The sequence below is a fragment of the Rhincodon typus genome, chromosome 17 (genome assembly GCF_021869965.1).
Source record: "Rhincodon typus isolate 14 chromosome 17, sRhiTyp1.1, whole genome shotgun sequence".
Classification (NCBI taxonomy): domain Eukaryota; kingdom Metazoa; phylum Chordata; class Chondrichthyes; order Orectolobiformes; family Rhincodontidae; genus Rhincodon; species Rhincodon typus.
In genome coordinates this window covers 32,969,695-32,984,220 of record NC_063348.1, presented here as the reverse complement: position 1 = coordinate 32,984,220, position 14,526 = coordinate 32,969,695, and the positions used below count along the sequence as shown (strand labels likewise).

The 14,526-nt window shown below is 41.9% G+C and overlaps 3 protein-coding genes and 1 long non-coding RNA gene across 5 annotated transcripts in view; 1 reads left to right on the top strand and 3 right to left on the bottom strand.

Moving 5' to 3' along the window:
• Nucleotides 1-491, bottom strand: part of LOC109934976 — a 41,223-nt gene extending 40,732 nt beyond the window's left edge. For both annotated transcript variants that reach the window (XM_020533660.2, XM_048607034.1), the window contains exon 1: nt 323-491. In XM_020533660.2, the coding sequence (XP_020389249.2) occupies nt 323-491 (169 nt within the window). The remainder of the gene's footprint in view (nt 1-322) is intronic.
• Nucleotides 1-14,526, bottom strand: part of LOC109934977 — a 225,473-nt gene that overhangs the window by 124,478 nt on the left and 86,469 nt on the right. The window lies entirely within an intron of this gene.
• Nucleotides 601-14,526, top strand: part of LOC125485224 — a 24,417-nt gene continuing 10,491 nt past the window's right edge. The window contains exons 1-2 of the long non-coding RNA XR_007263962.1: nt 601-856; nt 1,891-1,977. This is a non-coding gene — a long non-coding RNA (uncharacterized LOC125485224). The remainder of the gene's footprint in view (nt 857-1,890; nt 1,978-14,526) is intronic.
• Nucleotides 8,708-14,526, bottom strand: part of LOC109934975 (natural cytotoxicity triggering receptor 3 ligand 1-like) — a 33,452-nt gene continuing 27,633 nt past the window's right edge. The window contains exon 7 of the mRNA XM_048607035.1: nt 8,708-12,820. The gene's annotated coding sequence lies outside the window, so the exon portion shown is untranslated. The remainder of the gene's footprint in view (nt 12,821-14,526) is intronic.

Below are 14,526 nucleotides of genomic sequence, written 5' to 3'. Positions count from 1 at the left end.
CACGCACTTTTTGTTTAAACAAGAAATGTAATGGCTTCCCACCCGGGCAATGGGTGTGGCAATATTTCTAGCGTTAGAAATTACTTTAATAGAAACTAAAAGACACTCACACGTGTATTTTCAGCAATAATTTACTGGCACTAACTCCAATACACAAAAAAAAACACAAAGATTCTAAAATTGTTTAAAAGATAACAGTTAATGGGTTTGATAGAAACTTGTGATAAATGTTAGGACTCCATTTTGAGAATAAATTTTTGACGAGATACTTTCCATTGTCATTTCCAGTGGGAGAGCATTCAGCACCTGGATGGTTCCTTACCTGCGACACGGACAAACCACAAGGCGAACACAGCGCACAATAGGAGAGCCTCAGCAGAAGCCTTAACTTTCATTTGGAGATACTTTCCCTCCACTAACATTCGCACAGCCATTTCGCAGAAGAATAAAAGTATTTTCACTTTCGATTTCCACCTTATCACATGGTACATCCCTCCAAAAAAGCTACTGCGCCTCAGTATTGGTGGCTAAAGCACGGACATCTAGTTGCTGATTTGTCTTGATAATCAAGTGTACGTTTCTACATATGCCGTTAAGGCAAAGGGGCCGTTTTACAACTTTCAGAACCAGAATCCTTGGGGATCAAAATTTCTGGTCCAGAAATCCTTGTTGCGCTGTTGTAGTCATGGGAGGGTCTTCCTGCGAAGAAGCTGCTTGTAAATATAATAAAGAAAGGCTGAGAAGATGATCAGGTGGTAACCTTGTGAAATGAGACGGAAGTAAAGACAGCAACAGCAGAGAAATCAATTTACCCAGAAAAGTATTTAAGACACGCAGAAAAGACCAATACCCCGAGGTAATACTGCACGAAGAGCCGTTTTCTATCTTGGTGGTCCACATGGAGCAACCTTCTTGAGCAAGATCCACCAGTTATCTTCTGGATCAAGGAATGGGAGGCATAGGTGGTCACTAACAAGTTCCTTTCACCAAACTTCATGTGTCAAATGGCAGATTTTCAATTAAGGTTGGGGTAGTCCTCCCTAAACTGTTTCAGGACATGTCAGGCCCTCTGTGCAACCAAGCTCCATTGCTGGAGCCCCAGCACAAATGCCTTCTGCATTTGTGGAGAGGCACTAACAACCCTACACCTTACTGAGAGTGACCCCTCTGCAGACTATATGGGGGACTGAACACCTTAAACTCAACAATTGAAGAAGCTATTCTTGGCTCTGGGGATTCACTAAATTCATAAAAAAATTACTGTAATACAATGCACAGGGAGGCAATGACTTAGTGGTATTATTGCTAGACTGTTAATTCCAGGTTTGGAATTTGAGTTTAATAAAAATCTGGAATTAAGAATCTAACAATGACCATGAAACCACTGTTGGCTGTCAGAAGAACGCAACTACTTCATTAATGTTATCCAGGGAAAGAAATCTGTGTCCCTACTTGGTCAGGCTGACATAATACTCCAGACCCACAGCAATGTGGTTGACTTTTAACCGCCCTTTGAAATAGCCTAGCAAACTACTCAGTTGTAAAAATTACGACAAAATTTCAAAAAAGGAATGAAACTGGGCAGACCCAGGCACCTTAAACAACAACAACAGCTCTGTTTACCCTGGAGCAGATTGGTGGTCTTTCAGCCTTGGACCTAGCGTAGTACATTGTCCAGGAAGAGGAGACCACCACTCACTCTTGGCTGGCCTTTTACCTGCAGTAGCAAGACAAGCATTTGATTGTTGACAGGCTCCTGGGAAAGCTGGACTTCAGGGTCGAGGGGGGTGGGGGGGTGGGTGGGGAAGCGGGGAGGAAAAGGTGATCAAATGTTCCAGGTCGCTGACCTCAATTACTGACTATGTGGTCTGGTATTTCCCTTGTCTCCAGTTTAGCTCCTTCAGGGAAGAAGGGGTGTACCTTCCATCTCTCAATTCTTCAGAATCTTGCCACTGATCACCACAAAGGAACCATAAAGTAAGTATCCCAAATGCTTCCTTAACCACTTTATCTACCCATCTAAAAAGCAAAAGAGCTGCGGATGCTGTAAATCAGGAACAAAAATAAAAGTTGCTGGAAAAGCTCAGCAGGTCTGGCAGCATCTGTGAAGGAGAAAACAGTGTTAATGTTTCAGGTCCAGTGACCCTTCTTCAGAAGGTTAACTTTGTTTTCTCCTTCACAGATGCTGCCAGAACTGCTGAGCTTTGCCAGCAACTTTGTTTTTGTTATCAACCCATCTGTTACCTTAAGGGATTGATGTACATGCACAGCAAGGTCCTACTGATTCTCCATGTTTCCCAGGGTCCTGCTGTTTGTCATGTATTCCCTTGCTTTGTTTGTCCTGCCCAAGTGCATCACTTCACGTTTATCTGGATTGAATTCTGTTTGTCACTGATCAGCGCATCTGACCAGCCTGTCTATATCCTCCTGCAGTCGAAGGTTATCCTCCTCACTATTTATCATCTCATCAGTTTTTGCATCATCTGCGAACTAACTGATCAACCCTCCCATATTTGAGTCTAAATTGTTTGTACATACTTTATACAGCAAGTGCCCCAACACTGTTCCCTGCAGAACCCAACTGGACGTAGGCTTCCAATCACAAAAACACCCTTCACCATCATCCTTTACTTCCTGCCAGTCAGCCAATTCTGGATCCAATTTGCCAAATTTCTTTGGATCCCATGGGCTGTTACCTTCACGATCAATCTCCCATGTGGAACCTTATCAAAAGCCTTGCTGAAGCCCAATTACAGTGTGTCAAATGCATTACCCTCAACTACACACTTGGTCACCTCTTCGAAAATTGAATCAAGTTGGTCAGCCATGATCGCTCCTTAACAGAACCCGGTTCTTGATTAATCTCTATCACTCCAAGTGCAGATTAATACTGCTCCTCAGAATTGCTTCCAATAGTTTCTTTGCCACAGAGATGAGACTGACTGGCCTGCGGATTTCTGGCTTATTCCCTGGTATCTTCTTGAATAATGGTATCCAACTGGCAGTCCTCCAGTCCTCTGGCACCTCTTCTGATGCCAGAAAGAAAGTGAAAATTATTGCCAGCACCCCTGCTACTTCCTCCTTTGCCTCACCCAACAGCCTGCGATACATTTCATCCAGCCCTGGAGATCTATCTACTTTTAAGACTGCCAGACACTCAAAATCACCTTTCTCGCTATGCTACTTTCTTTAAGTATATCACACTTCTTCTCCCTGATTTCTATACTAACACTATTCCTCTCATCGTGAACACCGACACAAATTTAGAACCTTATATATGTCCATCATCTCTATGTACAAATTTGGCAGTGGGAGGCAACGGCCTAGTGGTATTATCACTCGACTGTTAATCCAAAGATCCAGATAACGTTCTGGAGACCCACTTTTGAATCCTGCCACAGCAGATGGTGGAATTTGAATTCAGTAATATGGGGAGGCGATGGCCTAGTAGTATTATCGCCAGACAGTTAATCCAGAGAGCCAGATAACATTCTGGGTATCTGGGTTCAAATCCTGCAACGGTAGATGGTAGAATTTGAATTCAGTAAAGATCTGGAATTAAGAGTCTAATGACTGTGAATCCATTGTCGATTGTTGGAAAAACCCATCTGGTTCACTAATGCCCTTTAGGGAAGAAAACTGCCATCCTTACCTGGCCTGGCCTACATCTACATGTGACTCCAGACCCACAGCAATGTGGTTTACTCTTAACTGCCCTCTGGGCAATTAGGGATGGGCAATAATTGCTGCCTAGCCGGTGACACCCTCATCCTGAGAATGAATAAAGAAAAAAAATCTGGAGGTAAGAGTCTAATGATGACGATGAATCCATTGGCAAAAAACCCATCTTGTTCACTAATGCCCTTTAGGGAAATACACTGCTATCCTTACCTGTGACTCCAGACCCACAGCAGTGGGTTGACTCTTAACTGCCTTTTGGGCAATTAGGGATGAGTAGTAAATGCTGCCTATCTAGCAATGCCCTCATGCTATGAATGAATAAAACATCACCATTGTTGTCCTTCATAGGCTCTATTCTTTCCTAGGTACCCTTTTATTCTTTATGTACTGTAAAATAACTTACAATTTTCCTGTATTTTACCTTCCATTATTCTTTCATGTCCCTTTTTGCTCTCCTAATTCACTTTTAAAGTTTCTCTTTGCACATTCTGCACTCCTTGAGAGTTTCTAAAAAAAAACCAAAAGAACTGCGGATGCTGTAAATCAGGAACAAAAACAAAGTTGCTGGAAAAGCTCAGCAGATCTGGCAGCATCTGTGGACGAGAAAACAGAGTTAACGTTTCGGGTCCAGTGACCCTTCCTCAGAACAGAAGGTTCTGAGGAAGGGTCACCGGACCCGAAACGTTATCTCTGTTTTCTCATCCACAGACTTTGTTTTTGTTCCTTGAGGGTTTCTGTTGTTTTGAGCCCCAAGTATCTGCCGTACATCTCCCTTTTTCTCTTTATCCAGTTCTGTATATGTGAGGATTATGTGGCACAATTTGTCCAGGCAGTAGTGCAAACTTGGCTGGAACATGAGGGTTTTAAAGGATATAGGCATTCTGGTAACTCCTGGGTTACTAAATGCACACTTCTAACAAGTGGAATTGCTGATCACAGGTCACTTGCACATTGATAGAATGGAAATCCTTTCTATGAACAAACTGAGCTGTTTTATGATGTGGCTCTCTCAGTGCAATGTGTGTACAGCCAATTGCATTCTACACCTGGGCGAAGCCAGCTATGGCACCAAATCCTACTCCCAAGCTGCAGCACTGACCTCGTCATAGGGGTATGCAATGAAACAGTGCAATCTGGCCCAAATATCATTGTTAACAGCCTTAATTAATTCCTGGGGGGATGATTGAGAAATCCAACAGATCCTCAATGGTTTCTTGGAAGGAGCCTATCACATAAAAGTGCAACGGAGCTGGTGACATCTTGGTGGTCACCCATACCTTCAGGTTTCAGGTTCCAGTTCAGTAGTTGCAATAATTCTGTGACAGTGTCCCAGGACATGATTAGTCTATACCAACACTGTGCCTTGCTCATCGGGAGGAAATGCCTTGAAAATTATTAGCTCTGGGCCTCTGGTACGTCCTCTGCATTCTGAGCAGCCTTTCAGCAGTGACCTCTTCATGTGAAGGCTGGTCAACATCTGTTGGAGTGTGCTGCTGGTCCTGGGCATTATGGCACATCTGTTCCTCTTCCATTTCTCTGCACCTTCTTTGCATTGCAGCAACAGTGATGAAATCACTCCTGTGGCTGGATCCATCCATTATGCTTGCAATAAGTTGTCAACATTCACATCACTCACAAATGACATACTCCTCCTTACAGTGCAACTGGAACATTCTGACAAGGAATGCCATGGAATGACTCACAATTGGTCTCATTCTGGTGAATTCATCTCTGATTATGTCACAAAAAGACAGATTAAAAGAGCAGTGTGAGGACTGAACCTTTCTCCTCCCAGTCCCACATCACTCATGAGAAACATCATAACATAACAGCAAGTTGCATTATAGTTACAATTCAAATTGAGACGGAATCATTTCCTTTCCCATATACAAACTCTGAGGCCTTGCTTTGGCTTTGTGTCCTCTGGCCCACAAGAGTCATTTTTGAGGCCACCTAGAATTGGGGTGGCATGGTGGCTGAGTGGTTAGCGCCAGTACCTCACAGTGCCAGGGACTGGGTTCAATTCCAGCATTGGGTGACTGTCTGTGTGGTGTTTGCACATTCTCCTTGTGTCTGTGTGGGTTTCCTCCCACAGTCCAAAGATGTGCAGGTTAGGTGGATTGGCCATGCTAAATTGCCTGCAGTGTCCAGGTATTTTTGGCTCGGGAAATGCAGGGATAGGGTAGGGGATTGAGTCTGAGTGGGATGCTCTTTGGGGAGTCAGTGTGGACTTGTTGGGCCAAATGGCCTGTTTCCACACTGTATGGATTCTTTGAATTACTTTAGCTTCACAAAGATATTTATCTTCAATCTACAAGGACGAGATTGTTTGGGATCAGTATTTGCACTGCCCACAGTGATACACTGCATGCATGATTCTTTGATTGCAAATGACTACAGCCAGCACTCTGTAGGTACATAGTTGATGCAATTACCCCTTGAAGGGCTTCCTGTTGCTCGGAAGCAGGGTCTATTCTTTTGGCAGGTAACAAACAATGACTGCCCACTGTAGGTATAGCCACAACTATTTTCCATTGTAAGTCACATTTGGGAATCCAGAGATCATGGACGGCAATGTAGGTCATGGAGGGCACCAGGTTCCCAGCATCACCACATTACCCCCCCCCCCCACCCCCGAAGCACCATGTTCCTTTCCACCTGGAATTCCCTGGAGAACCTATCACTAGTGAACCCCTACATGTTCCCACCAGGCGCAAAGACTGCAGTTCTCATTATTACCTTTTGATAGCACAGATGCCTTTTTTGGGCCTAATCCAGGAAGCACAAAAATCCAGGATTAAGGGAACAGAAGGATCTCAGGAGATTTGTAGGTCTGTTAGATGTCGAAGGTCTGTGATCACAGTTTTTAATATAGACACTTGACCATTTATAAAGGAAATTTCAGATAGTTTATTCAGCTTTTTAAGAAGAGATACTTAGATGTGAAATGTTAGTTAACTAGACAAAGAAGAGTATACAATGTGTGTCAATTGGAGAGTTTCACTGAAACCAGCGAAACAACAGGCTGTTGGTGCAGAGGTGCCAATCTCAGTCAGGTTATGTGCTCTTTAGCTGAAGTGTTACTCTTTTTAGGTTTTTCCCTCAGTAATTCTGGTCCATCTTCCATCTTAAGAAGATAGCTCCCTACTGAGAATTGCCACGTGGCTGATATACCCTTTATGTAGGGGCTGCTTGTTTATGCTGTGTCAATCACTTGTCTGAATCCTTTTGAACAATCACCATCGGGCAGCTACTCATGATATCAGGATGACAGTTGTCCCCCTGTCCACCTTCATCTGAAGGCTAATTGTCACGCTGAGACCAAAACTTCCAATTTTCTCAAACATTGTGTTGATAATAAGGTACATATGGTACCAGATAATTCTTTGAAGTTAGTTCAATGGCACAACATGAATTCGGTGCTTCCTGTTACCTTTCTTGTACTTTCTATTTGTCTTTATTTATTAGAAACCAGCAGTGAAATGAGAACTCAAGCTACACAGGAAATTGGAGAACAATTTAGTTTTAAAGGGACGCCAATTTGTAGAGAGTGTTTCAGAGAGGTTACAAGTTACATAGACAAGGAGATGTAAAACTACAGAAGGACATGTAATGAGGGAAAATAATTTTGAAATCAATACTTTCCCAATTTTATAGCCAACATACATCAATGAGTACAAGATTAAAAGGTGATTACGTCTTAATAGACAATAGAGGTCCAGAGCTTGACCCTGTGTAACGTCTGAAGAGGGCTAATGGTATTTTGCTTGACAATGACTATGAGACCAAGATATGATTTGGCAATAAAGGTAACACCACCACCAGTACTCAATATCTTGCCTAATGCAGTTACTTTGTTGGTTATTTTATCAAGTGATTGTTCAATATGGCAAAATAACTGTATATTTAGTTGGCTGTGAGGCAGTATCATTGATAAATACAAAGACATAACATTGAATACAAGGCTATCTTCTAAACGTTCATAATGAACTAAAGAAAGATTCCCTGCTAAAATATACCATCTGCAATCTGGGCTGTACATTGAGAATCTTCTTAATTGATGCTGAATGAGGATCTGAATTATTTTACTCAATGTCACAACACACTTTAGCACGTGTAATTTGAACCACAGGCCACCCCAGTATCACACAGAGACCAGGGGTTGTACAGGTTGTTCTGCTATAACGTTTGTTTCGTTAATGTGAATTGGCTGTAACACGATTGATGAATAGTGGACACTGTTTGGATAACATGAAATTTCTCCTGTACGGGTATAGTGTTTTTCTCCAGCGATTTCCCTATAACACAATTTTCTATGGCAATTTTCTATATCGCAAGGTCACACAAGAATGCAACTATTGCATTATAGGAGAACTACCGGTAGTTGGTTTTTAACCCCTTCATGTGTATTGCTGGAAGGGCAAAACAGAAACATGCCTTTCAGAACTGCCTTTCTTTCGGCTTACATAATATCCACAGTCTGGGTCACAAACCACGGGAGATCACAGTTCAGTGTTTTGAATGCTGTCTCTCCCTTTGAAGTATTGTCTTCTGAAGTTCTTTTGACCACCTTTAGGTGAAATATTCCATGGTTTCTTCTTGGGTAACAGTGTAATCCACACAGGAATTTTAGCAAGCTCATGACTTTACATCCTAAGTATGGTGTGTTTGTCTCTTACATTTTGTATTTAAATGTTCAAAATATCAGTAGCTAATCCTGGATGATGATCTATTTTTGTGATAATATTAGCTTCCTGGGCAAGATAGATATTGTCTACATTAAGCATTAGGTCCACAGCACAGGCTCAAACTGCAGAATCCAAATCTTGCTGGTAGGGTCACAAATCCAGGCAAAAATATTAAATCTGGTTGTAGTCTCTTGCAAGGTTAAGACCTTCATGTTAAAACTTTTGTAAGGAATTTAAAAGGTATAAAACATATTTCAAGGGATAAATATTATTGTAAAATATACTTTCAAAGTTTATTTTGTACAATTTCTTAGAAATATTGAAGCATGTAAAATACATCTCTGTTATTAAGACATTTCTAACAAGCTATTTACACATTGGGAAATAGCACTATTTTTATACAATAGACTGTATGAAATTGGCAGGCTTGCCTTATGTCATAATCTTACCCACACTAATCTTTGGTATTGTTCCTGTTTGTCACTGTATCAAACTGTCTGTCAGTTTTTTGAGAGATTTAATTCTTTTTATTTTTTTCACTGACTTGAGTACTGGGTGGAATTTAATGAGGCTGGTGGCTGGACTGATATTTGCCACAAAACCTGTGGTACTGCTGTTGATTCAAACTACAGGAGTTCTAAGAGAATTAAGTGGGAACCCTGCTATCAGGTCTCCCACAAGGGACATTTAGTAGGAGGACATCCCTCAATAGGAGAGAAATCTACAACCAGAGTCCATGATTGACAGTACTGCCAGGAGTTAATTCTCTTGATCCCTCATCAGGTGAGTTCCCTGAAGTAAGAAAGTGACGGTGGGATAGCAGTGGTGAGGAGGGGAGTCACTGGTGAGGGGCAAGTGGAGGTAGTTGAATGAATGTACAGGGGACTGGCCTTCAGAGGACATCCATTATCAAGGCACACAATCAAGCCCAGAGAGCTGCTGAATGAGAGATGCCACTACAAGGCTGTAGGTGAGTCTGCTTGCTGCCTTGTCTACACAGTGGTTCCCCTGCGGGCCATTGAGTGATTACCAGCGGTAGCAGGATGAAGCCCAATTGTCCACTTAAAGCCATCTCGATAGAGAGGGAATCTGCAAACTTTTATCTCCCCTGGACTAATTTGAAAGGAGGGTGTTGTGGGTTCCTCACACCTCACCCTCCCTCGAAATTAAATGAGGCACCAGCCTCAGAACCTGCCTCTGGGCAATAAATTTCCACCTGTAAACACCGTTAACATTTTCTGCAAAATCTGCCCGATTTGCTGCATGCTTTGAGAACTTTATATTTCAGATATCCAGCACCAGCAGTATTTATATACTACCGTTTAGATGTTTCACAGAATATTATTACTCAAAATTTGACACTGAGAATTTCCATAAGATGATGTAAGAGAGATGGTGAGGTTTGGGAAGACAAGTTGACAGTTCTGTGCCTTAGCATCTCAAAGGCGTGGTTATATGGTTGAAAGATTAAAAGATGCTCAAGAGGCCAGAATTAGAGGTGCTGAGATTTAACAGGAAGTTGTGTAGTTGGAGGAAATTCAAAGACTAAGATGTTTTAAGGCCATGCAAGGATTTAACAAGCAAAGATAAGAATTTTAGAACACCGAACAATTTTAGTGAGTATGGTGGAGATGGTGAATAGGATTTGGAGCACGTTATGACTTAAGTAGCAGAGTTTGGATATCTTGGATGTTGGTGAGGATTTTCAAATAATGGACATGCTCGCAGATGATAAAGACATTGATAAGAGTTTCAGAGGCAGATCAACTGAGTTAGGGGTGTAGTCAGAGAACGTTACTGAGGTAGAAATAGAAAGTCTTCATGAAGATGCGGATGAGGTTGGATGCTCGTCTCATAGTTAAATATGTAAAAGACACAAGTCAGCCTCAGACAGTTGCCAGGGAAGGAGATGTGATCAGTGGCTAGGGAATGAACTTTATGGCATGAAAGAAAGACAGTGGGCTGAATCTTTTAATTTTTTTAGCTGTGTCATGTTTATGAAGGGATTTTGCTGCAAAACCTAGCAAGATTTCTTATCTTACCAAACCTGCCTCATTATCTCAGCAGGTCTGCCAGCAAATGATATTGGCTCCATCTTACTACATGCCGTTTCCAGAACAAAACACCTCTCTGTAGATATCTGCTCAAAGACAGCCAATGAATTTACATTCTTAGCCATCCCATGCACCTGCACCATCTTTGAAAGGCCACTGTGCACCTGAACAACTGTTGGCAATCCAGTGTTGTTCCTCACTAGCAATATCATGGCATGTTAATCACAAAGGCACAATGCCCACAGCAGATAGCCAGCATGGCTGACCCTCCCTCATACATGCCACCCCATTCTTTCACCCTACTCACTGTTTAACCACTGCACCACACATTTTATCCTCCATTGTTACAATCTGTGTGAACACCTTCTACGTCAGCACTACTCTGTTCCCAGTGGCACTGGACACCTACAACTTGTCACTGTCCAGTAGGGAAATATCACATCCTGGCAAACAATTGGACAAATCTCAATGTGAGCACTTTCATCTGTCAAACTGACAGTTATGCTGCCCACCTTGCGATTTTCTAGTAGCATTTCACATCTAAAGAATAGGAAGCAAACCAGGCTTCACCTGGTGATGCCAAGCAACGTGTCTATATGTCTGCACTAAACAGCACTTTAATACAGCAGCTCTGGTTGAAGCATCAATGCACTAACGATGCAAGGCATGGATGGCATGAGCATACGGGTGGGACAGACTGAGCGCTAAGACACAAGTGAGCAGTCCCAAGATGCAGCCTGGTTCAATCCATAAGTTGGGTGTCTGGCCATGGGTGCAAAGTGTCTCTTTTGCAGCTTTTCGATACTCAATGCCAGTGTGCCCCTGCAATGCGAGTCTTATGCTTTGTAAGCAGCTTACAAGTGTATTGTAAAGGTGTCAAGATGGTCATGAGGATTTGACACATGCCAGGTGCCAATGTCCATGGATGAGGGGGTATTGTGACAGGTGTGCAAGGATCATGCCCTGAGCTGCAGTTTGTGTGTAAGCAACATGGAGGTTATTAGGAGTAAGTAGTGAGTTAAATCTGCCAGGCACCTACTCTGGTGTTCATGACAAGTCTTCTCGATGTCTAGCTTGTTTGTTAAATTTGGTAAGACAGAAATCTAAATATTAATAAGGCAAGTTGGATTATCAACAAGGTGTTTAACAATCAGTAGTCCCCTTAATTGACATCTCAGCACCACTCGGTGAGAAACATGCCATACCTATTGTGACAAGCGTATTTGGCGACATGAGATGCTCTCAACATTGAGTTGAGTCTCACAGACTTCTCATCTGATACTGCCACAAATCTCACTGGAACCAACATTGTTCTGGCTCAGATTCTGGCCAATGACTCTGCTTTTCCTAAAACCTACGTTCATGGGGGGAGGTTTCTGCTCTGCCTTATGAATCTGACAGCAAACCTTTGGTAATTGGCAAAAGAAGTACAGTAATGGTGATTTTTCTGCAATGAGTGGTTAGAGCCTAGATTACATGGCCTGAGACTTGTGGTAGGGCCAAGGTCAACTAAAATTTCAAGGTGAATGCAATCATTATCTAAAGAAAACATTTGGAAGTCTAGAGGGAGTGGCACTTGGTGAATTGTTCCTTCAAAGGCCCAGCAAAGAAATCATAGGTGAATTCTGAGCTGCAATCAGTCTATAGTTCCATCCAATACACACAATATTCAGAACACATTAAAATTTAAAAGAATTCACTTTCAAATTCAAAATTGTTTCAACAACCTTTACAAATTGGTCAGCAGCTCTCATGAACAGAAACTCCTCCCACTGAAGGATGGAGGTACAAAGCTTACCTCACAAGGCCAGCTGGAGTAAGGCTTATACTGATGATTGAGGGGTGGGGTGCTACTGACTTAAAGGTGACAGCTGATCAGGATCAAATTTATTCTGTTGGTGGAGGGGTGAGGGTTGTTGGGTGAATGATATGTCCCCTCTCTCATTTCTGTGAAATTCTGCCCTGTAACTGATTTTGCTGCTGCCCAGGGGACATGGCTAACCTGATTACTCTGCCATTAGAGAATAGGAGTAGATCGGTACTGCTTCCCCTCATCATGGCTCCTGACAATCAATTTATGCTCCTTGGAGTGGCCCGTGATGACTTTCATCAAGCACTCAAAATTTTCCACCAGAGGAAACAGCATTAATACTAAACCGATAAGTATAAATTTATTGAACTAAATTGTTCAAAATGGCCAGTAACATCAGGCAATGATGATCCATTCACAGCTTCTTCAGTAACAGCAGAAGGCTCGCACGACTCCTTTAGTGTAGTTTGAGATCTCTTCACACCCATGAGTTCAACATGATCTTACGGTAGAAGAATATCTTGATGTGGTCGAAATGTCACAGCAAGTGTCCTTACACTTGATGGTTCACTATTGACTTGGATTCTCTATGGAAAGAAAACTAAATTCAATTATTGTTTTCTGATAATTCAATTTTACCATCCATAAAAAAACACACCTTCAAGTAATAGAATGGGCATTTAATTATGAGTAAGTTTCTAGCCAATTATCCTTGTCAAGTTAGTCTGAGCAGGAAGGCATGCTGTCATTACTATCCATGCAGGTTAACAAACTCCATGCTCATGGCAGTATATGTGTTACACTGTAGACCATGAAAATGAGTCAGTAAGTAATAGAGATGTAAGAACAATTTAAAAGAATGAAATTCCACAGTTTGTTTTTGTTTGTTTGCGCATGGGATGTGGATGCCACAGGCATGGCCAGTATTTATTGCACATTTTCACGTGTCTTCAACAAGATAATGGTGAGCTAACTTCCTGAAACTGCTGAAGTCAGTTTGGTATAGACACAGCAAGAGTGCTGTTACACAGGGAGCTCCAGAATGTTCACCCAGTTCAGGAACCGTAGTTGTAGTTCCAAGTCAGGATGGTGTATAACTTAAAGGTGAACTTGTATGATGGTGTTCCACAAGTCTGCTGTGCTTATGCTTTGAAGTAACGGAGGTTATGGGTTTGGAAGAAGCTGCTGAAAGAACCTCAATGAACTACTGTAGCACATTTTACAGTTAGTACATAGAGCTACCACTGCACGCCAAAGGTGGATATAAATGTTGAAGATGGTGGATGAGCTAAGTTGAAAACCAAGCAGCTGCTTTGTTCTTGGTGCTGTCAAATTATCAATGTTGTTGGGACAGCACTGGTTCAGGCCTGTAGAGTCTTCCATCTTGTAGGTAGTGGAAAGGGTTTGGGGAGTTACGACGTGAGTTACCTGATGACAAATATTAAGCCTCTGAACTGCTCAAACAACCCAAGTTTCTGGATGATGGCAGAACCACAGTTAGGTAATTCAGCAATGGGCATGCCATTGAATGTCAAGGGAAAGCTCTGAAATTCTCCATTGGAGAAAGCATTGGGATTCAGCCTGAAGTCTCTACAAGGGGCAAGAAATTTTTGTGAAATAAATATATGCAATTTATGTAATTACTGTTTTATAAGCTGTTGCATTGCTTTGGAATTTTGGGAAAAAGAAAGATCAAAACAACGGCAATTTAATAAAGACAGAAGAGAGACAAGGGCAGTGACAGCATGGGAATTGAATCAAACGGAAAAATAAACCTGCTCTAATGTCTGAACCAGCAGTGAATCTGTACAGCTGACTGCCTCTGCTGTTTGATTTCAAGTAAGTCTGGACATTGAAGTTCTTCTAAGAAAAATAAACAAACAGCGAAATTCACAGCTGACCTTGGAGAAACTTGTGTGGTGGAGCTCACAACAGGGGAGCAGCAAAGTGGCTAGTTTTAAAGTGTAATATCACTTTTGTTTTGTAAATCTACAACAGTGAGTAGATTGGGTTCTTTTTTGATTGTATATTTTTATTGAAATCTGTCTCTTAATTAAACTTTAAAAGCATAAAAACACAAGTAGTAAGTTAGCCTGGAGCAGTGTTTTTTAGAGCAGTAAGACTGTGCTATTTTATGGGTCTGTAGATTGTTAAGGTGCAAAGATGGCATTTAGTAGAATGAGAGGTAGTAGGAACTGCAGATGCTGGAGAATCTGAGATAACAAGGTGTAGAGCTGGATGAACACAGCAGGCCAAGCAGCATCAGAGGAGCAGGAAGGCTGACGTTTTGGGC